Below are 26,075 nucleotides of genomic sequence, written 5' to 3'. Positions count from 1 at the left end.
TCACCCCGCATTCCATTAGTGGGAGATGAGATCCGGGGATCGAGGTCTCCACTGCGCACCCATGAAAGGAATAGAGAGGGCATTCTCTCATTTATACAAGTACGGGCAAGCGGGGTGTCTTTCTTCCAACTTTGAAATATCGCAAGGAAAACGTTCTTTCAGCCTTGAAGCATGGGTTACTTATCTGTCCTTGAGCCCAAGGATGCGCTTCATGTCCCGGGCACGGTACTACTTGGGGATACCGATGTCCCATCCCTTCAGGCGGCGCAATCTCTCAAACACGTCAAGGGAAGAAACGGCCGCATCGTTCTGAGCCCACAGCCGAACGATGACCCGAATAACCCCTTGAACTTCAGCCAGGCAAGGAAGAATGTCATGGTGGCCATCACCTCTCTTGGTGTGTGCATTTTTGGTGCCACCATCAGCCCTCTTCTCAACGCCGGGCTATTGGATATTGCAACGGACCTTGATACAATGGTTGCAAAGGTAGTTCAAGCCAGTGGCTATCAGCTTTTAGTCGTCGCCATCATGGTCTTCCCTGTCAACGCGTGCTCAAGGAAATGGGGCAAACGCCACGTATTCCTTCTCTCGTCGTTGATTGGGGTTGTCGGGAGTATCATCGGGTCAACAGCCCGGGATTATAACACACTCCTGGCCGCCCGGATCATCCAGGGGCTATCAGCAAGCGCGTATGAGTCGCTTGGCCTCTCCATGGTCAGCGATCTATTCTTCGTCCATGAGCGCGGGGTATACACGGCATTGATGAGCTTTCTCCTGGGAGGAGTGTCCAATTTCAGCTCTGTCATTTGTGGGCCGATAACAGCCAACCTGGGTTGGAAGTATCTGTTTCACCTGCTGGTCGTCTTCGGGGGCCTGCAGCTCATCCTGCAATTTCTCTTCGTCCCCGAAACACAATACCAGGGCCCCTTGGGAAACCCGCATATCCGAACCGACGCTCTCTACGATAAATCTTCGCAATCACCCAGCGCCACCACAGTTGAGAACGTCAGTCCCAGTCAGCCGCCCGATCTCGTCAAGCAATCTTTCGCCAGCTCGTTGCGAATCTTCACTGGATCATACTCGGATGCGAATTTCTTTTCGCTTGTTCTCACTCCATTCGTGGCCTGTGCGAACCTTGCTGTCCTTTGGGTTATCCTCCTCTCCGGCTACTTCCTCAGCATCTACGTGGCGACGGCGTATCTCCTTGCCGACATATTTTCAGCTCCCCCGTATTTCTTCACATCCAGTGGCATCGGCTATATGTCCCTTGGCCCCTTCATCGGTGGCCTTCTCGGGACACTCCTGGCGGGCTCCCTCAACGATCCCGTCATCCGACGATGCTCGCGGCAGAACAATGGCTACTTCGAGCCAGAATACAGACTCCTCACCAGTGCCTTGGCGGTTCTGACAATCCCGGGATTCGTTGGGCTTGGGTACGCTGCCGAAACCGCCCAGTCTTGCTACCTCGTCGCATTCTTACACGGATTGGGACTGTTTGGAATCATGTTTCAGCTTATCTCCACAGCCAACTACGCCCTCGACGCCTTCGCGGAGATGAGCACCGAGACCTTTCTGTGTTCAATGGCTGCGAAGAACCTGATTATTTATGGCTATTCCTACTTTGTTAACGATTGGGCGGTTCGCGACGGACCCTTCAAGGTCATGTGGGTTCTTAATTCAGTTGCAGCGGCATTGTTACTCACTTTTCCAGTTGCGTTTGTCCTCGGGAAGAGATATCGTGCTTGCTGGGCCAGCAGCAAGCTCCGAGAGCAGTTTGTTCAGCCTGTCTCCTGATCTTTGATTGCTGTCGCCAATTTCTCAATTCTTCAAGCCTTGGCATTGTGTACCGAGTATTACTCTACTATATGAGTTCGAGTCATAGCTTATCCGTCCGGGTTGAATTGGCGTACGGTAGAGGAGCACTTCCAATTCTATAAATATTAGACAAGGCTGCCAGCTGCGAGAGGTATTGTAGTATACCACCACCAGAACTGGTAAGGATATGTGAGTGGTTTTCGGGAGGGGAACCGATAGAAGAAGGGATGATAGATATAAGAGTATATTTGAACTAGGTAGGGGGCATTGCAGCTGATGGGTGTTACTGTAGGCTCTGAGTAAGAGAGGGATCCCCGTTTGTCATCCCCGCTATTCCTGTTCGAGATGGTCAGTTCCTCAGTCCTCTTCCCCCCCCACTCTCTCCTCCCTGGTCACTTCCTGGCTTCCCCGGGATTCATCGACTTCTGGGCTTGCACGCACCCCCTTGCTCGCCCAACAGTTCACCCCTACTCCCCAGCATGGGTGATCGCCAGGCATCATCTCGGACCTGCAACTCGTGTAATCGAACTTTCTCGAAACCTGAGCATCTGCGTCGCCACGCGAGATCTCGTAAGCTTTTCATTATCCTCACCTCTGCTCCCATGCTGAATGTTCCGCAGACACCGGCGAGCGCCCTTTTCACTGCCTCATATGCGGCAGAAAATATGCGAGACGGTGTGTCGTGAGAACCCCACGCAGTCATACGCGGTGAACTAACCCTCCCGATGGCAGAGATGTTTTGAGTCGCCACATCCGAGGGCATCAGCGGGATGAACTGGAAAAAGGCGTAGCCAATACCGACCCTCGCTACATCAGCTCGTATGCAGCAACAGAAGACGCAGCGGGGGAGCCAAACAGTCCTTCCTCGTTCAGCCGCAAGGGCTTGCAGGAGCTGGACGGCATCAACACATCCACGTTGCCCGATCTTCCACTACTATCGGACTCCCTCGATCTGCTAGCCCAGGTGACGAGCTTGGACCTTGACATGCTAGAAGAGTCAATCTTCTCACACGACCCTATCTTCCACCAGACACCCAGTGGGCAGAGCACGGGCGGTATTTCGGACAAGCAATTCGAACGTATCGAGAAACTGTGGCCAACTAGTAGAAAGACCAGGGCGAGGTCACCATCTTTAGTTTGTTGGGATGAAGTTGTACTGCATCCAGCTGACAATCTCTTCTCGACCAACCCGACTGAAAATGTCGGAACAGATGGGTCGCTATCAGAGGAACTTGATTCAGCGTGGCATTTTACACATGGATGCCGAAGCCGACTAGCACAGCACTGTCAGCGTTGCATCAAGGAGTGCAATGTGCGCGATTCATCTGTCGCAAGAGGATCAACGTCCGACACACAGGGACTCAGCACTGGGCTGTCGGATCCCGACCAGATCCCCTCTGCTGACATACTCGATCTATGCCTGGATCTATATTTTTATCATTTCCACCACACGTACCCCGTTGTTCACCCACCGACCTTCAACGCCTCTCAGACCCCGAGCTCTCTTCTGTTTCCGATGTGTTTAATTGGCTTGCTCATCATGAATCGCAAGACAGGCATTGCATGGGCCGACAAATACCTCTTGGTAATTATATTTCTAATGAGGACAAACCCCTTGTCTTGCTGATGTTTGCTAAGCTTCTACGGGGTAGGCGGCACTTGAAAATTGCTGTATCGTTCTTTCATCGGATGTCCTTGACCACTGCCCGGCGCCCGAACTAATGGCCATTCTGGCGGAAGCGTGCCTACTTTCCATCGTCGCGTTCATTGTAGCTGTACGTTCACTTTCTGGTTATTATCTTGGCGCCGCCCTACATACTCACCGAAGAACGACTAGGACATCGTGCCTGACGCACAGAGGTCAAGACTGCAGAGGGAGATGATATCTGTCAGTAAATCCCTTTCCTCTACCTTGGTGTACTTTTATGGCTGATATTAACCAACGTTTTCTGTTCTCCCGTGTATAGGTTGCTTCACGGAGAGGTTTATTTGAAGAAATAACTTATAGCCCAGACTGGTCTCGAAGCCTGACAACTGATGATTTGACATGGAAGGCATGGGCGCGGATCAACTCAGGAATGCGGTAGGTGACACTGTATCAGGAGGAGGGAATGCACCTGCTAAGTCTTGCTTGTCTTTCTTAGAGTCATCGCAGTATTGGTTGTAATCGATGCCCAGTCTGCACAAAGCCTGCAGTCATTACCGCAGTCACTGCCCTTTGCATCACGGATTCCTATAATCTGTGACGACGAGGCATTCAATATGTCTGGCTCCGAGGAATGGAGCATTTCTCCCGAGAGACCTGCTTATTCTCTACCGCTGGTGAACCAGAATCGCAGACCATCTGCATTTGGACTGCAGGCTGTACTGGCGAGAATCTGGGTCCAGATATTAAGTGAAAGGCACCGTTTAATACAGGCCTTGGGGATCTCAGACAATCCTTTGAGGCAACCGGTCTCGGGCAATGAACTGTTCTCAGCCCATGAGCAGGCCACGTCCATCGCAAGCAACTTGGTTGATCTTTACACGCATCAACGGTCCGAATTTATGTCGGGAAACGCAAATCCCGTTATCCTATGGAACTTTTTGGGTCTGCATTTGACCTCGAACCTATCGGTCATTGAATCGGCGGCCGGACGTGACGGTGCTGCTGCAGCGAGGGAAGCAGCTGGCTATCTCGCAGCGTGGGCGACAAGTCCCATCGCACGGCGGGCCTGCCTCCACGCGGCCCAGGTATTCGTGGCAGCCACCCATCAAAGCCGTTCCGACGGCACCCCACTACACACCGAGATGGCGCTCTTTACAGCCGCGTTGGTCTTGGGGATTTATCTTGCCTTGGCGCCGGAGCCCATCGCCGGGATCGTCAGTAGAGGCAGTCGAGCGTACGATCTGCTGAAGGAAATTGATTGGAGTAAAATTGGCACGGAAGGACTCTGCACATCACCGCAGGCATTGTCTGACTATGCCCCCTGTGAATTTATTCGGAATGGCGGCCCCGTCTCCTTTCTAGGGACTCGGTTTCGGAGTTCAAGTGGGATGGCGCGGCGGATTTTTCTGAACTTCTCGGCCAGATTGAAGGAACTGGGCGGCTGGAAGGCTAAGGAGTACTGTAAAGTACTGCAAGTTCTCGCTGATACGATGTTGGAGGTTTGAGCAGCGTTTCCCTTCTTGTTGTTGTTCACCTGCTCGTAGGATACGGCGAGCCCTCGGCTTTTAGTGCACGCTACTGTGCACTGACGCACTCCCATACCCACCAAATTTAAACCAAGGACCTTCTGGATGACATTGGAAATTATTAAAGCATGGCCTGCGCCATGTGTCCCGACCTATTTGTGGAATTCTAACTCTGACTGCTACCGGTGACGCGAGGGGCCTGGATTGAACTGTCACTGCTGAATGCCCGGTAGAAGAGGAGTAATGTATTGGCTCTCTTGAGCCAATGTGACCTGCCATCATTCTCGGTCACCGATGAGTGTTCGTTGAGGTCACCTCTATGCGTAGGCGCCAGACCATCCCAGGCCATGCGTTGTTTGAGAGCATTTAACATGCCTTCTGCAATATCATGAATGGATGAAGCCGTTAGTCGTTCGTTACAGAACAATGCTCCCATTGCACACATTGCCAGGATAGCATGATCCGGGACAAGCCCTGGAGTTGCTTCCGCCATGGAAGCGGAGCCGTAGAATAGGCTGTGGAAGTTTCGCAGGTACGAATCCAAATAGGCCCTAAGCTTCATCGTCGATGGAAGAACAAAGTCCACAGGGCAGTCGGGTGCCCAGCTTAGGATGCTTGAGATGAGGCTACATCGGGTGCATTCGCTGAACCCGAAATGTCTGGGTGGTGTGTCGGGTTGGCGAGATTGTGGTCTTGCTGAGGGGCTCTCGTCGACGTATGTTGAGGCCACTGGAGCTCTGAACCCTTCACCCTGGCGTCGAATGTGTGCATCAGCGGCGTATCCACGTACCGCGTCGTACTTGGTTCGATTTGGATCCCAGATCGGATCGAACATTGCGCCAAATGCAGCGAGGCCCCCATCAGTCTCCAACGATATCGGGCTGTAGCCACCCTGAATTGTAGACTTGGGCGCTGAGAAATCCGGTAGTTGTGGACCAGGTGAATATGGTCTCGGTGGTAAAGGGCTCAGAGCCGATTCGACAGTCGCTGAGTGAATAGGCGTTGGCAAGCGGAGCAGCTCTCCTTCCGGTACGTAGCCTGTCCCTTCAAAAGATAGCGCCCCGGCGTGTAGGTATGTATAGTCCCTCATATCTAGGGCATCTCCAACGCTATGCGCGACACCCCGTTCTGTCACAGAGGCAAGCCCAGTCTCGCTGTGCTTTTGGTGTCGTTCAGGCAAAGGGCGGTGGCGCTCGGGGGTTGGTTGCTCTATTGGATCGGGGATCGAGGACGTAGTTGTGGTCGTGGGGGATGAAGCTGGGGAGGCTTGCGGCGAGCTTGAGCGGGGGAGGGTAGAGTCTTTGGGTAGAACCGCTGTAGGTGTGATGGAGGATGGGTGATCCTGGCGGGGCTGAGCAAGCCCTTCCTGCTTGCTCTGGATATATTGTGCTTCGTGGTTAATTCTTTCGTGTCGTGAGGTGAGATCCCTAGATTGCAAGTCATAACGGATTAGACTACGCACTAGATCTCGGACATGCGGAATGCGAGGATAGGGTATCTTGGCTGCCCCTGACCTTCTTCCATAGCTTTTGGTACAGAATCGGCATTTAAACGGTCTTTCACTCGTATCTGTTTCGGAAAAATGGAAAGCTCAGATTTCAAATCAGAGTCTATGATGGGGGTGCTTCCGAGGAAACTGACGGCTACTACGCTGATGCCGAGAACAATGTTCACTGCGCTTGAATGCTTTCTTGCAATGGGGGCAGACGTGCTTTCGCTTTGTCAATGCAGGTGACGAATCGTTGAGGCACATAATCACGGGCAGGCTCTAGATATCTTTGTGGCTGTTTGGAATATAGAATAAGCGGAATGCACACTTAGGGAGACAGGGCAGCAGAGAAGCCCGTCCTGTGTCAACTGACCGGTCAATATATTCCGCAAGACAGGTAAATAATTCATTATATTCGAGCTCATTAGAAGCGAATGCATTCGTTCTACTCTGCTGCACTTGTACCATGAGGCTGGCTCGAAAGCCGGTGAGCCCATCCACAACTGTCGGCCGGTACCCCGATAAGCCTGGCTCTTTGGCAGACATCCACAGGTTCCACTCCAGGGTGCGTGATGTGGGGTGAGGGACCATAACCCGCCACATCCCCCAATGTGGCCTGACCTAGCTGGGCCCAATCACGTTTGCCGAAATAGCAGACAGGGGGGTAAAGCAGACATCATTTACCAACAGACTGACCTCATCAGGAATTTTGTGGCCCGGCACATTTCCACCTCGAGAAGTCTAGATACGTAATAATACAGAGTATATAGTTAGGGCTCGGTTGCGACACGACCGCCAAGGCCGCCACATGTGACCTCGACCAACCACCGTCGATCTTTCCCGACAACATCAAACAAGCCCACCAATCACCATCATGGAATCGACATCTCGATCCTTCATATCTCTTTAAGAAACATTATTCAAACTTACAGCCGAATCACCCTACTTTCGTTATCGTGCCATATAACTGTAATATATACAGGACAATACATGGAGACCCTCGTAAGACCAGTGGATCTACTTGAATATATAATCAGCTATGCCGGTTCATAGCGGCCGTCAGCTTTCCTGCAAGAGGCGTAATTAATAAACTGATCGAATGATATTCGTGCATTTTTAGACTGCTCTAAAGCCATATAAGAGAGCTCGGGGGACGGAATAAACGCAGGTAAAATAGATAGAGGGCCAAGCTTGCACTACAACATGATGCTTGGGATGCACATGATTGCTATTCGTGCCAAAACAACAAGATTATAGACAGGATGGCGCTGGCACCCTATGTCGCCCGTAAATGCACTTTGACCTCAATGTCCAGTTGTTTCACAAACCACACATTCTCAGTAGTCAGCCGGCGAGTTGGGTGAGCCGGCGTAAACTCGAACTGGGTTACCAGTTCTGGAATCAGCTTGGAGATCTCCATCAAGCTGATGTTTTTCCCAATGCAGGTACGAGATCCATGCCCAAACTACGTTGCACACAGAGTCAGCAGCACGAAAATATACAAAATTGAGGTACCCACGGGAATAAAGTATTCATTCATCTTGCGGGCCCTTTCTGGGCCTTCTAGCCAGCGTTCAGGGCGGAAGACCTCGGCATCTTCCCCAAAAACATCCTTGTTCCGATGTGCCACCCATGTATTGATACCAACGACGGACTAACGTTTAAACAGGTCAATCAACCGGCTCCCGATGAGGTTAAAGAATCGACTTACGCCTTTTGGGAAACGCTGTCCCGCAATAGTGGCTCCTCCCTCTGGCACCACACGCCCTAGGGGTAGCCCCGTCGCTGGATGCAGCCGAAGGGCTTCCTTGATGATGGCCTGGAGGTAGGGCAGATTCTGCGCTTCCTTCACCGTGATCGGATGCGAAAGATTTCCAGCTGATTCATGCTCATGGATCTCAGCTCGCAACTATATTCGCCTGTTAGTTGCCTTCCAACCATTACACCAGCCGTAGGATATACCTTATCTAAACACCTGCGCTCTGTCACAAGGTGATATAGGATGGAAGTCAAGCTAATGCTCGTGGTATCGCTTCCCGCGCCGATGTTCGTGATGCATGTCAGGAAAACATCGGTATCGGTAAACTTCCCCGGGCTCTCTTTATTCATGGCCAGCACTTTTCCCAGGAAGTCGTCTTCCCCGGATAAACTCTTCCGGTGGGAAATTTGCTGCGCGGTAAAGCTGATCATATGAGAGAATCCGCTCGTCCCGAACACGAGCAGAGCCCTGAATAGCCAAGGATGGAACTCGGAATAAACACCAACACTGGCGCAGTACCGCAGATAGGTGTGGAGAGACTTGAGCATCCCGGTATTATCTTCACCGTTGTCGAGTAGACCGAAACGTCGCGAAACAGTGATGAGCCCGATCAAGTCAAACGCGTAGCACTGCATCCAGAACTGAACATTGACGCTCTCGCCACTTTCCGCAATTCTTTTGAAATTTTCCACCAGAATCTTGGTACATTCGTGGACGGCCGGCTCCATCTTGAGCAAGCTGGTATTGGAGTAGAGTGCTGCCACTTTGCGCCGATTTGCAGCGTGCCGCGCAGGTGAGGGATCGGTGAAGAGATCAAACGTTTTCCCATCTGGGCTCCCAGAGGCGAAGTACCACGGGCTCTGTCACAATTCAAAAGACGTTAGCGGGAGGCGATTGCATATCCGACAGGTTGGGACTAGGGAGACATGCCTTCGTAAATTGTGTGCCATGTCCGTATATAATTCGCAGCGCCTCAGGGTCGTCAATGGAATATTCATAGGGGCTGATGCGTACAATCGAGCCTATTTAGAATCCCCGGCTAGTAAGTACGGTTCCCAACCCCAAGTCTTCACTTACCATGGCGACGATGTAATGCGATATTGGTCTTTTCGAAATCCCCCTTGAGGATTTGCCGGAGATACCACAGCCTCGAGAACCGGGCCAAAAAGGGTCCAGGGATATTACGAGGAGAGAGGAACAGGATCCTCAAGATACTTCGGGCGATGAGATAGGACAGTATGGCAATAGGTCCCAGCCACGTAATGCTCGCTGCAGGGCGAAGTGCTTGTAGCAGTTGTAGCATGGCCATTATTGTTTCGCTCCTCAAAAGTCTGTATTTGGCTTGGGCTGATGGTTATCAGGCCATTTCTCTTGCACTATATTCTCCCTCCCCGATACGGGGTAGGCTTATTTCCCCCACATTTCACGAAACAAGGACACGCTGACACCTCGTGCCTTGGGATCTGTGTTACCACAATTGAGGTCGCAAGCGTGTGGCGAGGCCATCCCAGAGCATACCCCACAGGGGATAGAGACCTGTTACTGTCAAGCTAATCCGCACTACCCCGAGGACAATCTCCTCCTCCCAATTCCCCCGACTAAGGGAACGCGTCCGGGACTCCAAATAACCCCACGTCCTACATCCCATCCCCTCGCTGCTGGGCAATGGCTCCTCACCAGGCCGTTGCTGCTCAGCCTGGGACACCCCAGCAACCCGCGGCAAACACAAAGAGATTCCGGTGCGAGCGGTGCGATCGGCGGTTTTCTCGCCTGGAGCATCTGCGGCGCCATGAGAGAACGCGTAGGTGCCTTTACATATTGCCCTGTCGGAGGGTGCGATCTTGCTGATGGATAGAAAGATACACAGGAGAAGCCCTTCGGCTGCTCCCAGTGTCCGCGATGTTTTTCTCGAAGGTAGGCATCGTCTCCAAGTCTTTTGTTCCATGGATTAATGTTAATCAAGACTACTTGTAGAGACCTTTTAGTGCGGCACATCCGGCTCAGCCACGCGACTGCGCTTCCCAATGGTACCCAGGCGGATGATCCCCAGTGGCTACGTGAATCTTTCCCAGGCCCTCAGAATGATAGTCAGGCGTCCGAACTGAGCCAACTGTTGAAGGCCTCCGAGATGCGAAGCTCCAGCACGGTCAATGGCCCGCCCATTAGCACAGGCACTCCTCCGCCCCTGGGCTCGAACGGCTCGTTGAACACCGGGCTTGAGCAACCCAGATCCGATCAATGGCCGAACGGCACCCAGGATACTTTCCAAGAGCTGGCCTTTCTCCTGGACGACTGTGCGGAGTTCACTGATGACGTTGCACCATATCTGTCGGCTGATGACCGTGCCCAGTTTGAAGCAGTGGAACGGGCTGGTATTCTGGACCAGATCCTAGAGCCCGATGCCACAAGCCAGCCAGCATCCCGGCTAAGGGGCGAGATGCCCCCCGGTATGTTGTTCTCACGGATGGGATCCCGTTTGCCGTCGCTTCAGCCGCCGGATGCTACAGCCCAGCAGTCGGAGAGTGAGCGTCCGGTGGGAGTTTTCGAGCGTATCACCGTGTCCACCTGGGACGTGCTAGTGGCCAAGCTACACGAGGTCCTCCCGGTAGTTCCAGACGGCTTCGTTCTGCCGTCACGGCTGGCCCTATCTCGGTACCTCACGGCCTATCTGGAGAATTTCCACGAACATATGCCGTTTCTACATATTCCCACGGTGTTCTTACACTCCTGCCACATCGACCTCGTCCTTGCAATAGCGTCCATTGGGGCACAATATTGCTTTGAGAGTAATCGAGCACTGCAATTGTTTCGAGTAAGCAGGGCAATCGCCGAAGACCGGCTAAGCAGACGACGCATGGCTTCGTCAAACGCAGCTGTCGGGGACTCTGCAGCGTACGAGCCCACGCAGATTATGCAGACTCTTTTGCTTCTATTGGCCAAGGAAACATGGTCCGGAACACGGAACCTGCAGTTCAGCGACCTCAGCATCCAGTATGTGCTGGCGGGTCTCGTCCGAGAAGACGGGTTTCAATCAATTCAACCAGACGACGATGCATCTTGGGGAGAATGGGCGGCGTACGAGACGCTCCAAAGGACCAAGTGGATCACCTTCTGTTTCTTCAATCTACACACCTTGATTTATTCCATACCGTCTCCCATCCACTGCTCCGAGCTGAGTGAGCTGCGGCTCCCGTGCCATGACAGTGTCTTCCGCGCCAAAACAGAAAGCGAGTGGCGGATGGTGAAAAGCAATATACAACATCTTGATTTCGGCAACGTGTTCGGCCAGCTGTTCACTGTCAGGTTTAGCTCCGCGTTGATCCATGTCTCAACACTCACATGTTATACCCTCATGCATGCCTTGATCCAACAAATATACCTTGTCGGCGAGGTCTCCAAATACCAACCGACCCACGACTCCGCACTGCCGGGACACGATGCATACGCACCAGTAGAGGTAGCGCTTCAGAACTGGAAGTCGCTCTGGAAGCGCATGCCAGAGTCCAGCATTGACCCATCGAACCCTGCCGGCCCCATGGCGTTCAATTCCACAGCATTGCTACGGTTAGCATATGTACGGCTGTCATGGGTTATTGGCCCATCCCGGACACCCCACACGTGGGATCCTCAGAATATCGCCAACGCCTTTCTGCATGCACAGACTATCAAGGGGAGCCCGAGGCTGCTGCGCGCTGTGCTACATGCCGCACACGCGTTGAGTATTCCCATTCAGCTGGGCATCCATCGGGTAGCGCAGACGCAGACATTTCGGTGGTCCGTACAGCATTCGTTGGCCGCACTCGAGTGCGCGTTTCTCCTGTGCAAATGGCTGGAGGGATTGTCCCAGCAGGACACTCTTTCTAGTTTAACAGCCGCGGAGCACAGAATGGTACTGCTAGTAAAAGCAGTGCTAGACGAGACTGATTACGCGTCGCCCCATCCCTTTAATGTCGAGTCCCCGCGGGATATGCGGCACCTTTGCGCGAACGTCTTTCGTGTCTGGGCGCAAGCATTCCATGGCCCAGTACAGGTTTGGCATATAGTTGATATTATCCGAGAATCGTTCGAGCTCTGTGCGTTACGGTATGAGATGTAGCACCACAGACGGCTGGCTGGATTTCGTGTACGTGATATGATATATCTGTTTACATTCGATTTAAACCCACGGCTATTGAGGGCTCTCATTCAACCATTTATACACGACGCGGGCATCCTTCCCCTTGTATCGAGGATCGCTTGCCGCCTCGTCAAATGCAGCCAACGTGGGCTTATCCAGAATAGTGCGGGCCCCAACGGCCTGTGCCAATCCGGTGCCCATCGCCAATACCTTTCGACACAGCTCAATGCGAAACCCGTCCTCGTATCCACGGCTGGCAGGGGCGCTCGGATGGATGCCAGGGACTGGATTGCTTTTCGACGTAACCCAGCACTGCCCCCCACTCACGTTGATTACATCCGTCAGCATCTTGAGGTCCAGTCCCATTTTGGCACCAATGTTGAGTGCTTCGCTCGCGGCGAGACTGGTGATGGCTGAGAGGTAGTTATTGATCACTTTGAACGCCGTGCCCGCCGTAACCTGGCCGCAATGGAAAATGCCCGCGCGGTCTCCCATGTGAGCCAGGACCGGCGCCACCGTCTCAAACCCGGCAGCTGTTGCGCCCACCATGAACGTAAGGGAGGCTGCCCGCGCACCCATCGGGCCCCCAGAGACAGGGGCGTCAACAAAGTCAAGCGACAGCTGGCCCAGCTGCTTTTGTAGTTGCTCCGTCACGTGGGCAACTTTCTGAATAGTAGCCGATTCAATCGTTCCGCATTCCATCAGCACCACGCTCGCTGTTCCGGCTTTTGTATCTCGGGATTCCATGCCCGCGAGTATACCCGTCTTGGGGTCAAGGTATACCCCTTCTACGGCGGAGGCGTTGGGAAGCATTGTAATGATCATATCCTTCATGTCCAGCCGATCAGCATCATTGTCGCCAGTGTTAGAGTGCTGCCGATTCCAGAATGCGAACAAGAGGGTTTTTTGGTTCTAGAAATGTACAAGGCAAACTCACCGCGTCTTGGGCAGCCTCAAACCCATTCTGCACGACCTCAACGGGGCCATACTCCGAGGCTTCATCCTGGAAACGTGTGACAGCTGCGGGAGAAATGTCGCTGATAAGTAGTGTGACGTTGGGGTCCAGCTTGCGACGCAGATTGATGGCCATGGGATAGCCCATGACCCCCAGCCCTGGACCATGTGTTAGCCGTTTAGCTTCGAAGACGGAGGTGAGAGGTGAGCAGACCTATGAAGGCAATGGCAGAGCGCTCTTTGGCCATTTCGAAACCGATCTTTGTAATTTCTTGGTAGTTGGTACAACAGCGCAAATGAGAACTTTCTTTACTGTAAACGATAGAGCACTACAGGAGATATAAACCTACTTGGCAAGGCTACTCCGAGGCTCTTTCTGCCGTGAGTGGTAAATACCAAGGCGCTTTATATCTAATATGTATATGAATATGCCCAGAAACACGCGGGGATCCATTTCCCCAACTCTTCCCCCAACGCTTCCCCCAACACTGCTCGCCACTCCTGATCCCCCCCTTCCAATCTTCTCCCAGTGACTTCCGCTTCAAAAGCCCCGCGTGATCACTGTAGGGAGATACGGTGTACTACCCATTCTTCCAGTACCTCATTTGGAGACATCAAACTGGTTCGATTCTAATATGGCGGCCAAGTCACAATTCCCTGAGGGGTTGTTGCCTCCCCCACGACCAGACCAGGTCTATGTGACTATCTCGGCCTTGCAAGGGGGCCATTTGACGCTCCCCGAGTATTTGTTCGTTCTTGCCGGGCAAAGTGTAGTTATTATTTCCATAAAGCTCCGCCTGCTATTATTCTTAACCACCCAAAAACCCAAATTCTCTTTTTATACCCTCAAATCGCAGGAAAGGTGGACAAAGTTGGGTCCTTCCGGGCTGCAGCTGCTTACGGGGCAGTCTTTCTTGTCAAGTTACCGCGTAAATAAAGAACTATTATAATACCTATATAGATCCGCAAGGGCTATAAAAATACCATTAAAATAACGAGATAGCTGATACAATCAAGTGACGTAAAAACCAGAAATACATATATATAAGTACTTCCAGGTCGCTTCATGGCTCTTGTAGGAGCGTTGAAGACTAGATTAGGGGATAATTTATCCTGCTGCCACTCACCAGGGCTGTGTCCTCAGATCAAGGCGTATTTATAATAAGAAAAAATGTATTCAATTAAGTTACATAAAGTACAGGAGTATTTCAGCGGTATTTAATATTGGTTAATAAAATACCTCGGGGAAGGTTTCCGCTCAGAGGTGATATTCATAGTTCTGTTGTCTGGCATCAAACTTGGAAAATCCTTACTTCCTCCTAGAGGCGGGACTGAGGTTTGAGCTGGCTGCTGCGGAATTTTTGTCCCCAGATTCCTTGCTTCCCCGGGGAAAGAATGCTTTGTGGATCAAGTGAATCCTATCGAGGTTGTTGTTAGACTCCCGCCAGGATATATAGATAATGGGATATGGGTTCTCACCTTGAGTTTCTCGACAAAGCGTCGGTAGGCATAATTGTTGAAATCATAGAAGTCAGAAACAGCATCTGCGATCACGGAGATTAGCCACAGAAAATGTGCAGTGCTTGGGCGTCCTTACCCATGAAATTGATGTGAGATCTGTACGCACTATACCCACGCGCCTTACCCTCTCCGAAGAGGCCCTGGAAAATCTTCCGAATAGCCTCGCGGTGGCCAAGGTTCGTCTTGTCAAAGGTCATGAAGTTGACGAAGATGACATGCCGCTCGTGCATGAAAAAGTCACAGAACAGGTCAAACCCATTCTCCTCGCACACCGTCCTGGAAAGTTTGGCCCACTCCACGACGTCCTTGCCGGAGCTGGGGATGATCGGGGAGAAATCAATATGGCCCCCAATTCCCCCTCCCTTCAAAGGAAGACGGTATTTGACCATCGGTAAACTCCATAGAGACGGTATGCCGACAAATAACCCGCCTTCTTCTAATGGGACGTCTTCAGCCTTGAGACGCTGGCCGGGGCTGCCGCTGAAAACACGGGCCTGAAACCGCCCCATGGGAACCCTTTCTCGTATCAGTCGCTGTATCTCGGCTTTCTGTGCCTCGACGATTGCTGTTGGTCCGTAAACCCCAAACTTAGCAGTCCAGTATCCAAGGTTGAGTTGTTTCTGCAGCTCCTTGACTCGCCAGGGCGGGATAGGGCCAGCCCCAGTCCAAAACTCCTCCCGCTGTCCCTTCATGGCAATCCATTCCATGATATTTGATATGTATATTGTGTTCGGGATAACACCGCTTTGTCGCAGCTCATTGAACAAATCCACGACATGCTCAATATCCTCGAGATTCGGCACATCAAGGGTGCAGGAGGCATATGCAGGTGGCTGTGGGTATAGCCAAATGCCCATCTTCGTGACAATTCCCAGGTTGCTCTGAAGAAACAGGCCTTCGATAGAGGGTCCGAAGGAGAATTTCGATATGTGTGCTGACTTTGATCCGCTGATGCCGAATTGACCCGTTCGGACAAGGTCGCCATTCGCAAGGACGACCTCCACGCCACTGATATTCTGATGATGTGTGGCTGTCGGCGTGAAACCTGTTCCACGATCAAGTGTCTGCGAGGGTGACCACCTTAGTATGATTGAAAAAAAAAAAAAAGAAAGAAAGAAAACAGCAAAGGAGTTGCAATTACTTACGTTTCCCACGACACTTCCCCATCCTAGGGAGGGCACACTTGGCCAAACGGACAGATTTCTCTCAGAACAATATTTGTACAGATCGGTGAATGTCACCCCTGGTTCGACGACCGCATAGGAAAACTTTGCATTCACCTCAATAATGCGATTCATACGGTGCAGATCCAGTGCAATAGACCCAGCGACACGAGGTGCCGGCCCACCGTACCTAGTGAAGAGATGATGTATGTTAATATTCAATCAAGAGCAAGTGGTCATGGCTTAAATTGTCTACCTACCCAAGATTCTTTCCCCTCGAGAAAGTCCATACAGGAATGCCAAACTTATTGGCAATTCGGAGAGCCTTTTGGATCTCTTCCACCGATCGTGGCCTACGAAGCGAGGTAACTAGTTAGAATATATAATTGTTCCTGGTTCTCCAGCTCAGTGTACAGGGTACTTACAAGAGAGCAGCACTGGGGACCTTTCTCTCTGCTGTGTCTTCATCATAAAGCTCATAAGGGTCAACATAGTCTACTAACGCATCGCCAATCAAAACTCCATCCGAGCCCAGCGCGCCGACAAACTCATCGACGGCTTGCTGGAACTCAGGCTGCCCAACCCCTGGCGGGAGGGTAGGTTTGAGAGGCTGGGTGATCGAGTTGCTGAAAAGTGCAGTGTGAGTCTCCTGGTACTCAGGATCCTCATATCGGGTCGGTGGTTTTGTCGACGCCATTGTTCAATAGCTGGATGAAAATGCTGCCTGGATTAAGTCTCTGGTGGGAGATCCGGTGTAAGATGGCAAATATATAAGTCGCGGTGACGCCCGGGTATTGTTTACCTACACAACCCACAGTGGCATGGCCTTGCTAAACAATTATATTATAACTATTGTTGGTTAACTACCTGCTTCTATTTTAGATCAAGTAATACAAACTCCGACGAATCTGATATTGTGACCCCAACCCCACCACATACCCAGGCATGCTTCTCCTAAACCATGGGGCCCACCCACTCCCAGCCAGTGCCACATGCCACCCACATAAGAAATAGACAGGCCACATGTATGGTATTGGTGCCATTTGCCGTCTGCCTCAACATGGGTAATCGGTAAGATTGGCTGATAGTGACCTAATTAAAGACTGTTAAATGTATTGTTAGTAAGCTGTTGGGTAGTCGTATTTTCACTAATCAGGGTCCGGTGGTGTAGCAGGCGGTTGAAAAGGTCGAATTGTTTGACGCCTCGTGCGGGGAGGGAAGTATAAAGATACTTTTGATATACGGTGTACATACATGGCATCTACTTATTGTGGAATGGCGGTTCTGACAGAAACACCAAGCTATGAGGGCAGTCGGACAGTAATTTCAAGGCCACAGTTGGTTGAATGCATTCCAATGTCAACCCCCGTCTTCCTCTTGCGATGCCAGGCATTGTTCCAAGATTGGAGTTGCCGCATGCGCCGTGTGAAGACTCAATTGGGTCGCAATTTCCAGTACTTCGAGAATCTCTTCGGGGGTACCTCCATATTTAAGCACGTTGTGCATGTGTGCCCGCAGACCAGGCACGTAGAGGTGTGTTGCAGCCGCATCGAAAGCACAGTAAATCAGTTCTTTTACCTTGGATTTTCTGTCAGCAGATTACTTCTCAAACAAAGACCGTCTGATAATGAGCTGGTCCTACCTTTGGCTCCAATCCACCCACCCGTTTCCCGTCTTCCATTCCTTTGACCCATGATACTGAAGAGAATTGGGTATAAGCTGCAAAGAACTTGGGATCCAGCGCCAGAAACTCCTCCCAGAAGTGATGCCAGTACCCGCGCTTTTCCACAAAGTCGGCCTTGAGCTGTTCTCGTCGAGAGTCGAAGGGCTGACCCGCCGTCGGATGCTGATCGAAGATAGCCGCTTCCCTCATCACGTCGAGTAGTACCGGAACTCCGATATTGCAAGCATGGATTCCCAATGTGCTCGTCAGCTCAATGAGCTCCATGATTTCGGCTGGTGTTGCACCTTGCTTTAACGCTTCTTTGACGTGTTGCCGAACGCCCGGCAAGTAGAGGTGGGTAGAAGAGCTATCCACGGCGATGGAGATGAGCTGCTGTGTCTTGGGCGATAGGTGTCTCTTCTGCTTTGGAACAGCCAGCAGATCGATACTCGCTTCCAACAACTCCGGACTCCATTTCAAAACGGACGCCCAGTTTTGATCCCATGCACTTTCGCCGAGCTGGGAAATGAACCTCTCCCTCAGATGCTCGTTGTCTGCCATACTTCTTCCGTGTGACCCCGAAGCTAGCGAACCTTTTGCACTATCAGAACAGAGGGTATAACATCAACTGGTTGCGAAACAGGGAGCAGAGTGACGGCTCAGCATACCGCGGCCCCAAAAGGTGGTCTACGAGGTGCTTGGAGAGCAATTGGAGAAGTTGGGGTTGGTCTCCCGGAGTAGCCATGCCCCAACCCCCAGCAATTTGATGTTGGAGATAGCTGGCTAACCACCAGCCTTGCAAAGTGTTTTCGTGTAGTGGTCTAGCGTCTCATCTTTTCATCATCAGCTGCGCCGCGAGATTCAGCGGTTTTGTCTGAGCTTAAACTTGGACCATCCCACGCAGTGCAAGCAGTATAGTGTACCTTTTGTCCTAGTGGAACAGGGGCGTGATGGCCGTCATCCCAGCCATGATGAAAGCCCAAGTTCTCAACCGCTACAATGAGCCTTATACACTTTCCGAGTTACAGGTGCCCGTGATGACTTCACCATATGATCTCCTGATCAAAGTGGAAGCGGCTGCATACTGTCATACCGATGCCGCCTGTGCCGCGGGGATGTTCGAGGGCCATTCAAACGCCCCGGCAGAGTGGCCGCATGTTGGCTGCCATGAATTCGCTGGAACAGTCGTTAACATCAGCAAGGTACCATCCAGCTTATCGGCCCTACATATACCATCGTATAGCATTGGCGACCGCGTGGGCGTTCCTGGTCGCTCCTTTCGACCATGTGGTACATGTTACGAATGTCAACTTGAAACCCCCGTTCATGGCTTGCCCCGTGACCCCGCCGGCTACTCAGCTTATTGTCCCAACGCTAAGAATCTTGGACTGAGCGTGCGTGGAGGCTTTGCACAATATGTCGTGGTCGATTCACGCCAGGTCGCTCGCCTGCCCCCCGGGATGAGCCCTGTCGAAGCAGCTCCTTTAGTGTGCGCGGGGCTCACAATCTACTCGGCGCTGAGAAGCTGCCAGCTGAATCCGGGGCAGAGAGTTGCAATTATCGGCTGTGGCGGAGGATTGGGCCATCTTGGTGTCCAGTTTGCGGAAAGGATGGACTGGAAGTAGTTGGTGTTGACACCTCCCAAGCAGGGCTAGACCTCGCACGCCAGTTATCGCAGGAAACTACACTCATTGATCCGGCAACTACTTCAGTCACCGAGGCAAAGAAGTTGCTCTCAGGAAAGCATGATGGTACCTTTGACCCCCGGCAGACAGGAGTTGACGCATCCATCATCCTTCCGGACTCTCAGCGCGCCTTTGACTACGGAATCCAGCTGCTAAAGAACCATGGGAAGTGTGTTGTAGTCTCCTTTCCCAAGGATGGCTTCCACTTCTCCACCGATGATGTTGTATTCCGCCAAATAACCATCATTGGCAGCCTGGTTGGCAGTAACAAAGTGCTTCATGACATGTTGGCTTTTGCAAGGCATAATAACATTAAAAGTGTGAATCATTTGTTTTCCTTTTCACGACTAAATGATCTGGTTAAACAACATAAAACCGGAGGAACAGGGAAGCTAGTTGTTGATATGAGTCTGGAGTCTGAGCCGGGGTTCTAAAGCTGAGTTGTTCGAGGCACCCGCATAGCCAGAACACACTATCGAGCTACGACGGGTTAATGAACTTGAATTAAATTAGATTGAGTATGAAAATGTGGTAGGGGATTATTCATTCTTGCTTGTCAGACTCGGACGCAATCAAGTCCCTCATCTCGCGTCCCCAAATCGAGCCTTGTTTTTAGAGTTTACTGATTCTCTCCTTGACGAGGGTATGCGCAGACGGTGGGGCTGTTCTTCAACCTGGTAGTATCCCAAAATCGCAAGCTATGATGAGCAGTCAGGAACAGAAATCGAGGCGTTCCTCCAATCCATTCCGGTGGTTACCGACTGCGTATCCTGCGAAAACAGTCGCGAACCGCAGCGAGCTGAGAGTTTTGAAGCTATTCAGAAACAGATCACGTAGCTCCTGTCAGTCACTTCACTCGAGGAATATAACTGCATGTCCGAATTAGATAACACGGGTTTCACAGTTGGAGCGGCCAATCACTTAAAGATATTCACCCGCTATATTTGTAATGAAGGCAGGAGCTCCCCGGGGGCTCTTCAAGTTAGAAAGAGGTACGGTATTAAGACCCATTACTGATACATATTGGCAAGGGTAGACGATCTATCTATACATTCTTCTGATGAACATCTATCTTTGTAGGGCGGGTGGACAGCAAATTCCCGTTCCTTCTTATATATCATTATCTTTTGTGATGACGACAGACAGGCCGATGTCAATTCTCCTTCAGCGTATGCATAGATTCATTTCTCTAAAGCGTGAAACGAAGTGGTTTTGTAAGCAGGAACCCCATCATGACTGGGACTTGAGGATTATACCCATTCATCTGACAATGGAGTGGCGATATCCACTCTCAATATTACCTACAAACCCAGTGCAGCTGATTCAATGGAGGAATACTGCTTGACTGCTAACCAAGGCGTATATCGATATTGTAGGCCCAACGTTGTCGCTGGTTTCTACAATCTCAAATACACTTTACTTATTCTGGCCCCGCCACTACTCTAGTGATTGTTGGATAGGCATGTCTGGAAAATGCAGGGGCATGTTGCACATGTCTGATAAATGGTTACAGATAAACCTATCTAGAATTATGATCGTATAATGATATATTCACTCACTCCTAAGTCCAGGTCAGGATAAATCGCTCATCGGAATTTCCGCTGGACTCATAAGCCGGTTGCAGCTTCTGGTCAACGACACGCAACAAGTATACAGGCAAATTTACATTCGTGACGGCTCCTATTCCTATAATAAGCCGGCCGTGAAGCTCTTCTTCTTGAACAGCCAGTTATCACGAAAACAATATCTAATATCAGGGGTCTTGTATATATATATTCGAATCAGCGTCTGCACACCTGTGGCACAAGTCCCCATGGCACGGACATGTTGCATCGGCAGGTGGTGCTGATATTTTAACGGATGTTGATCACAAAAGGCTTAATGTCATGAACGCTCCATTCGGTCTCCATTTGGTGGATGGACTCCCTTTGGGTTGGGTGTTCCTTCCCCTCAGTCTGTTAGGAATGCTGGGATGGCTTCATCCCTTGCAAGATTGTCAGGGGTTGGCGGAGTCCCCGAGATCCCAAGATAAACTCAGAGAATATAAAGTCTAATATATTTGCGGATCGGCGGGGTAGATTAGATGTGAGGGCTCAAAAATCAAATTAGATTCCATAACTATAGAAAGAACCAAAGTGGATATGATCCAAGTTACTCAAACCCCCATTTCTGTGCCAACAGCAGCAACTTCGTCATTCCCTGAATCTCATTAGCTGGCAGACCCATCACAATCGCACTTGTACTAACTATTAAGCCGGGGTCAGGATGAATTTCTCGTCGGAGTTGTTGTTGTATTCCGCAAGTTGCAGGGCTCCTTTGACAGTGCGCAAGAAGTATCCAGTCTGCTTCGATACGAGTTCATAGCCATTCCCCTGGATTTCCTCGACAATGTAAACCTGTTCTTCGGTTCCGGAAACGCAGGGAGTGCCCAGCTCAACACCGCAGTTGATGTAGCCACCACTGGCGTTCTGGATCGCGAACTCGCGCTCACTGCCTTTGGTGGCGAACGACCACTTTTGGAAAGGGCTGCCGTTTGCGAAAGAGAACGTCAAAGGGACCCCGACTTCGCCCTCGTCACCCAGGACTTCATCGGCTAGTAGGGAAGCCGCTCCGATGGTATAAGTTCCCTCTGTGAGAGCCAGAACTGACTGGCAAAGGGCTGCAAGAGCACCGAGAGCAAGAGCGGTCTTCATATTGAAATAGAAGGTGGAATATGTAGAAGGTAGAATATGGGCTGATATTCTGAAGGTTGGGGCTATAGTGCCTGGCACTCGTTCAATTTATATGTTTCTGTGGATAGGACCCTGGTAATTGCAGACCTGATGATCATCGAATCACACGTACACTAGCGATTGGGCGTTCTGATATAGCCAAGGGATGTGCCGGTGATTGTGTCTCCTTGCGTCACCATTCCCCAGAGGTCTCCCCTGATTCAGTCCTATTTTGGAGGAAGGCCACGACCTACGGGGAGGTGACCTTGTTGCCACGAGCTATTGACTCATCGCATCTATCCTGGCAGCCCAGACTCGATATGGAGTATGGCGGTGCAGATTACAACCTGAGCAGTTCCTCTTTCAGTGAGTAGATCCGCAGGTCCAACGGGATCGGCATTGGAGAAAGAATACCAGACCTCTTCCCTTGCATTGAGCTCTGGCGGGTTTGCTACTATTGGCAGATCGATCCATTTGCATACATGAACCGGAGTTCGGAGTAATCCACGGGGAGTAAAGTAATAGAACAACCAGGAGTGTGAATGCCAGAAATATGCGCCACCTGAAGATATTAGCGACTCAGTCCAGATTCTTGGGTTGAATATGGACCGGCTCTCTGGATGGAAAGCACATAATTGGTGGTGATGAGTCTGGCCAAGCCATATAATCTGAACATAATAGTTCTCTTTCAGCCAGCCACTCTTGCATGCGTTAATGGGCCAGGTAAATGGCATTCAGACTTGCACAGAACAAGGGATATATCCGGAGGAAATTGGGAAACCATCGATGCTCCCATTAACATGCTGAAACCAACTGTTTCTGGCCTATTTATTCATGTAAAGGCAAGATAGCCAAGGCGATTCATAACGAAGGTATCTCGAAACTGGAGCTATAAATATACCCAAACACACCATTACAACGGCGTATCTCTCGGTAAACCTCATCACCCCTAAGACATAGACATAGACAGACATATGTACGTAATATCACAAAACAACATCATTAGAGCACGGGAACCGAAACACAAATTGTCGCAGGTTCACCCGACCAAATCATAACCCAGCCAGTCCACTAGTTAGACAGTCCTAAAAGACAACACCGTAAGCCGCGTATCCAAGAGCAGCATACATCAGCAGCGAAGAGTCAAGGTGCGCAGCGGCATCATCAGAGGGCGTCTCATCGGCGCCACCAGACTCGGTAGGGCTGGGGGTTTCCTCAGAGTCGTCGCCGGACGTAGAAGTGGGTTCATCGGCCTCGGAGGTGGAGCTGTGGGGAAGTGTATCAGATTAAGTTATTCTATTCTTAGCTGGAGGGACATACGTTTCAGTGTCATCAGAGTCAGACGTCGAGGTATCGCCGCCTTCCTCAGTCGAGGTGGACTCGGGGTCGTCAGCGGACTCGGTCGGGGTTGTCTCAGGGGTCGACGAAGTCTCTGAGTCCGTCTCGGTCTCGGTGGCAGTCTCGGTGGCAGTCTCAGTTGCAGTCTCGGTGGGCTCAGCAGACTCGCTGCCGGTCTCGGTCTGCGTGGGATCGATGAAGCTGGAGGACTCGGTTGGGAGCTCGGTGGGAACGACGTCGGTGGTGGTTTCCTCCTGAGCGAGCACGGGGGCAACGCTGGCGAGGGCTGCGAGGAGGATAGCTGGACGCATGATGATAGTTGAAGTATGAGGCTGAAGATGTATGTAGTATACGGCGATTAGTTGGAGGGAAGTCAGGTACGATGTGCGATGAGGATGAGGAGTCAGAAAAGCCAAAGAGAAGAAAGAGGATGCCTATTTATACGGTCAGACAGACTCGTCATCAGCAACTGCCCAGACGCAAGTCAGAGCTGGATGAGGTTTCTTATTCGCGGTGCTACACAGCCATTGCAAGGCTGGCCCTTGGCATGTAAGCTGGCGGCAGCTCACTGCCCCATTCGAGATCCAGCTAGGGTTCCTGTTCGTCGGCGGCCAGGGCTAGCACTTGGCATCATCATTGGGCGTCCGACAGGATGAACCCCGCTCGAGGCTGTGACGCGATCGGCCGGGGCTTCTCTTTGTCTGTCTTGGTGGTTGTTGGATCTTTGGTGTTTCTTTTCTGCCTGCGGATATCGGCACAGGCCTGACTGCGAACAACCTTCCTGTTCTCCATTTAGAAATGGAAACGAATATTGAGACATACTCCGTGCCGTACCGTGTCTCGAATAGAACAAGAGAGCTTATTGCGTGTTACTGATGAGACGACACAGCCGGCTGACAAGGCCCGTGAGCTGGCGCAGTCAGCATGGAAGGAAAAAAGGAAACCAGATTGCGGGATATTCCGTGCTTGGCCGGCCTTGTCGTGGTCGAATGTTGTGACTTTTGACTGTTGACTTGTTGGGTTGTTGTTGCTATATCAAGCCTTGTATAGACCGGGGTCGACCAGGAACTGTATCAGTCAAATTAACCCACCAATATTGGCCGTTGCATGAGTTAACCCCTGGAAGGCCTGGACTGCTTGATCGAAAACCTCTAGAAAGGCGGACTGCTTCTATTCAGCTATAATTCGACCCTCTCCTTCTCCTCCGTATGCCCATCTAAATCCTCTCTACTGGTCGTCGTCACAGCCAACACAGCCGGCCCAGCAACCACCAAAGCAGCCATACAGAGCCCCCAGTCCATCGCAAACTGCGTCATTGCGGGCTTATCCAACGCATTAATCCTCCAAGCCATCGCACCTCCCGTACTCTGGAACGTCTTATACGCACCGACCAGCACAGCCACCACTGCCGGATCATTCGACCGCGCCCCGATAAGCCAGTAGCAATATGACTGCCAAAATGCATCAAACCCACCGTAGAATATATACAGGAATATCGGGCCCGTTGAGACTGAACCCTCTGTGTAATCAATATCCTGTTTAAGACCATGCGACATCCTTGCAGTGCTCCATCTCTGGAACGCGTATCCCCCGCCCCAGATCCCCATCCCTGTAATAAGCAGGAAGAGCCAGCCCGCTTTCGCGCGTGCCGGACGGCTTAGGCTGGGAATATCGAGAATCAGACCCATGATTAGACCGCCGATCATCTGTGCTATCCAGTACAGGGCGCTGTTTAGGGAGCGCGTGCGGATGTTAAACGTCATCCCATTGACGATATTCTGCTGGTACGAGTAGAAGACGTTCGCGCAGAAGAAGAGCGGCAGAATACATAAGACGCGCCAATCGATGATTGTTTGGGTTGCCAGGCGGAGCGTTCGCTTCCAGTTTGTGGCTGCTTCGGTTTCTCTCTCCGCCGTCTGCTGTTGTTGTAGTTCATCCAGACGCACGGCTGATGGCGGGCAGATTAGAACTCCAAGTAACCAGCCTACAGCCATGAGAATTAATAAGGCGATATATGTCCCATCAGAAACAGTCCCACTCTCCGAATCATAATTCAGGCCGAAACTCGCCAGGGAGCCTACACCACCACCAAGGTTAAATATAATCCAGAACACCGCAATCGCGCGGCCCTTCTGGGACTCGTGCACGTAAGTAGTCATAATTGCTCCTTGAGATACCCAGAGGAACGAAGCGCCAATACCGAGAATAGCACCGGAGGTGATTACGAATGCCCCGTTCTGAGTCCGGTTGAAGCAGAGAAGACTCCCTGCGTAGAGCGGGTATGTCCAACCTCCGAGAAGGAGGCAGACTCGTGGTCCGACGCGGTTAAAGATGGGACCGACGATGAAGAGAGCTGTGCCTGCTGTTGCTGAGAGAAGAGCGACAGTTGCGTTTGCTGCGACTGTTGGGTCAACTTGGCCGGAGCCGCCGAGGCCCGTTAGGGCATTGTACATCTAGATCGTTAGAGTGCTGGAATAGTGAATTTGGTATGGGAACGTACTCCAGGACAGCAGAAGCAGATGAAGCTGATCAGGAGGATCTGGAACCAGGGGTGTGTGTATGCTTGATATACAATCGAGTGCTCTGGGACAGCCTCCCTGCCATTTTCTGACACTGTATTCATCTGCATCTCGAATAGACAGTATGTGAATTGAAATAGTGGATATAGACTGGATACGCGAGGTTT

The 26,075-nt window shown here is 51.4% G+C and overlaps 12 protein-coding genes across 12 annotated transcripts; 4 read left to right on the top strand and 8 right to left on the bottom strand.

Moving 5' to 3' along the window:
- Window positions 1-171: 171 nt before the first annotated feature.
- APUU_60775A (uncharacterized protein) lies at window positions 172-1,794 on the top strand (the record flags this gene model as incomplete). The annotated part of the gene is made up of 1 exon (XM_041694052.1): window positions 172-1,794. One exon carries the CDS (start codon window positions 172-174, stop codon window positions 1,792-1,794), a length of 1,623 nt encoding a protein of 540 aa, XP_041559921.1.
- Window positions 1,795-2,294: 500 nt separating this feature from the next.
- On the top strand, window positions 2,295-4,968 carry APUU_60773A (FTFMHR domain-containing protein; the record flags this gene model as incomplete). Its single annotated transcript, XM_041694051.1, has 7 exons — window positions 2,295-2,385; window positions 2,436-2,490; window positions 2,548-3,400; window positions 3,468-3,590; window positions 3,653-3,703; window positions 3,783-3,898; window positions 3,960-4,968. 7 exons carry the CDS (start codon window positions 2,295-2,297, stop codon window positions 4,966-4,968), a joined length of 2,298 nt encoding a protein of 765 aa, XP_041559920.1.
- Window positions 4,969-5,155: 187 nt separating this feature from the next.
- Window positions 5,156-6,742, bottom strand: APUU_60774S (uncharacterized protein; the record flags this gene model as incomplete). The annotated part of the gene is made up of 3 exons (XM_041694050.1): window positions 5,156-6,416; window positions 6,504-6,558; window positions 6,631-6,742. The coding sequence occupies 3 exons, from the start codon at window positions 6,740-6,742 to the stop codon at window positions 5,156-5,158; spliced, it is 1,428 nt and encodes a 475-aa protein (XP_041559919.1).
- A 1,012-nt stretch (window positions 6,743-7,754) lies between these two features.
- APUU_60772S (cytochrome P450) lies at window positions 7,755-9,546 on the bottom strand (the record flags this gene model as incomplete). The annotated part of the gene is made up of 6 exons (XM_041694049.1): window positions 7,755-7,943; window positions 7,998-8,132; window positions 8,190-8,387; window positions 8,441-9,097; window positions 9,252-9,259; window positions 9,315-9,546. The coding sequence occupies 6 exons, from the start codon at window positions 9,544-9,546 to the stop codon at window positions 7,755-7,757; spliced, it is 1,419 nt and encodes a 472-aa protein (XP_041559918.1).
- A 590-nt stretch (window positions 9,547-10,136) lies between these two features.
- Window positions 10,137-12,333, top strand: APUU_60771A (uncharacterized protein; the record flags this gene model as incomplete). The annotated part of the gene is made up of 2 exons (XM_041694048.1): window positions 10,137-10,151; window positions 10,201-12,333. 2 exons carry the CDS (start codon window positions 10,137-10,139, stop codon window positions 12,331-12,333), a joined length of 2,148 nt encoding a protein of 715 aa, XP_041559917.1.
- Window positions 12,334-12,405: 72 nt separating this feature from the next.
- APUU_60770S (NAD(P)-dependent oxidoreductase) lies at window positions 12,406-13,556 on the bottom strand (the record flags this gene model as incomplete). The annotated part of the gene is made up of 3 exons (XM_041694047.1): window positions 12,406-13,182; window positions 13,292-13,467; window positions 13,523-13,556. The coding sequence occupies 3 exons, from the start codon at window positions 13,554-13,556 to the stop codon at window positions 12,406-12,408; spliced, it is 987 nt and encodes a 328-aa protein (XP_041559916.1).
- Window positions 13,557-14,627: 1,071 nt separating this feature from the next.
- APUU_60769S (FAD-binding oxidoreductase) lies at window positions 14,628-16,689 on the bottom strand (the record flags this gene model as incomplete). The annotated part of the gene is made up of 6 exons (XM_041694045.1): window positions 14,628-14,726; window positions 14,788-14,852; window positions 14,906-15,893; window positions 15,975-16,182; window positions 16,253-16,345; window positions 16,418-16,689. 6 exons carry the CDS (start codon window positions 16,687-16,689, stop codon window positions 14,628-14,630), a joined length of 1,725 nt encoding a protein of 574 aa, XP_041559915.1.
- A 662-nt stretch (window positions 16,690-17,351) lies between these two features.
- On the bottom strand, window positions 17,352-18,216 carry APUU_60768S (carboxymuconolactone decarboxylase family protein; the record flags this gene model as incomplete). Its single annotated transcript, XM_041694044.1, has 2 exons — window positions 17,352-17,570; window positions 17,635-18,216. 2 exons carry the CDS (start codon window positions 18,214-18,216, stop codon window positions 17,352-17,354), a joined length of 801 nt encoding a protein of 266 aa, XP_041559914.1.
- Window positions 18,217-18,623: 407 nt separating this feature from the next.
- Window positions 18,624-19,280, top strand: APUU_60767A (uncharacterized protein; the record flags this gene model as incomplete). Its single annotated transcript, XM_041694043.1, has 1 exon — window positions 18,624-19,280. One exon carries the CDS (start codon window positions 18,624-18,626, stop codon window positions 19,278-19,280), a length of 657 nt encoding a protein of 218 aa, XP_041559913.1.
- A 2,309-nt stretch (window positions 19,281-21,589) lies between these two features.
- APUU_60766S (RICIN domain-containing protein) lies at window positions 21,590-22,033 on the bottom strand (the record flags this gene model as incomplete). The annotated part of the gene is made up of 1 exon (XM_041694042.1): window positions 21,590-22,033. The coding sequence occupies one exon, from the start codon at window positions 22,031-22,033 to the stop codon at window positions 21,590-21,592; it is 444 nt and encodes a 147-aa protein (XP_041559912.1).
- Window positions 22,034-23,136: 1,103 nt separating this feature from the next.
- Window positions 23,137-23,700, bottom strand: APUU_60765S (uncharacterized protein; the record flags this gene model as incomplete). The annotated part of the gene is made up of 2 exons (XM_041694041.1): window positions 23,137-23,317; window positions 23,372-23,700. The coding sequence occupies 2 exons, from the start codon at window positions 23,698-23,700 to the stop codon at window positions 23,137-23,139; spliced, it is 510 nt and encodes a 169-aa protein (XP_041559911.1).
- An 867-nt stretch (window positions 23,701-24,567) lies between these two features.
- Window positions 24,568-26,018, bottom strand: APUU_60764S (putative MFS transporter; the record flags this gene model as incomplete). Its single annotated transcript, XM_041694040.1, has 2 exons — window positions 24,568-25,842; window positions 25,890-26,018. The coding sequence occupies 2 exons, from the start codon at window positions 26,016-26,018 to the stop codon at window positions 24,568-24,570; spliced, it is 1,404 nt and encodes a 467-aa protein (XP_041559910.1).
- Window positions 26,019-26,075: the final 57 nt, after the last annotated feature.

Source organism: Aspergillus puulaauensis, chromosome 6 (genome assembly GCF_016861865.1).
Source record: "Aspergillus puulaauensis MK2 DNA, chromosome 6, nearly complete sequence".
In the NCBI taxonomy this organism is placed as follows: domain Eukaryota; kingdom Fungi; phylum Ascomycota; class Eurotiomycetes; order Eurotiales; family Aspergillaceae; genus Aspergillus; species Aspergillus puulaauensis.
Note: the sequence above shows the minus strand (reverse complement) of the source record. Positions and strands in the feature narration are given on the sequence as shown.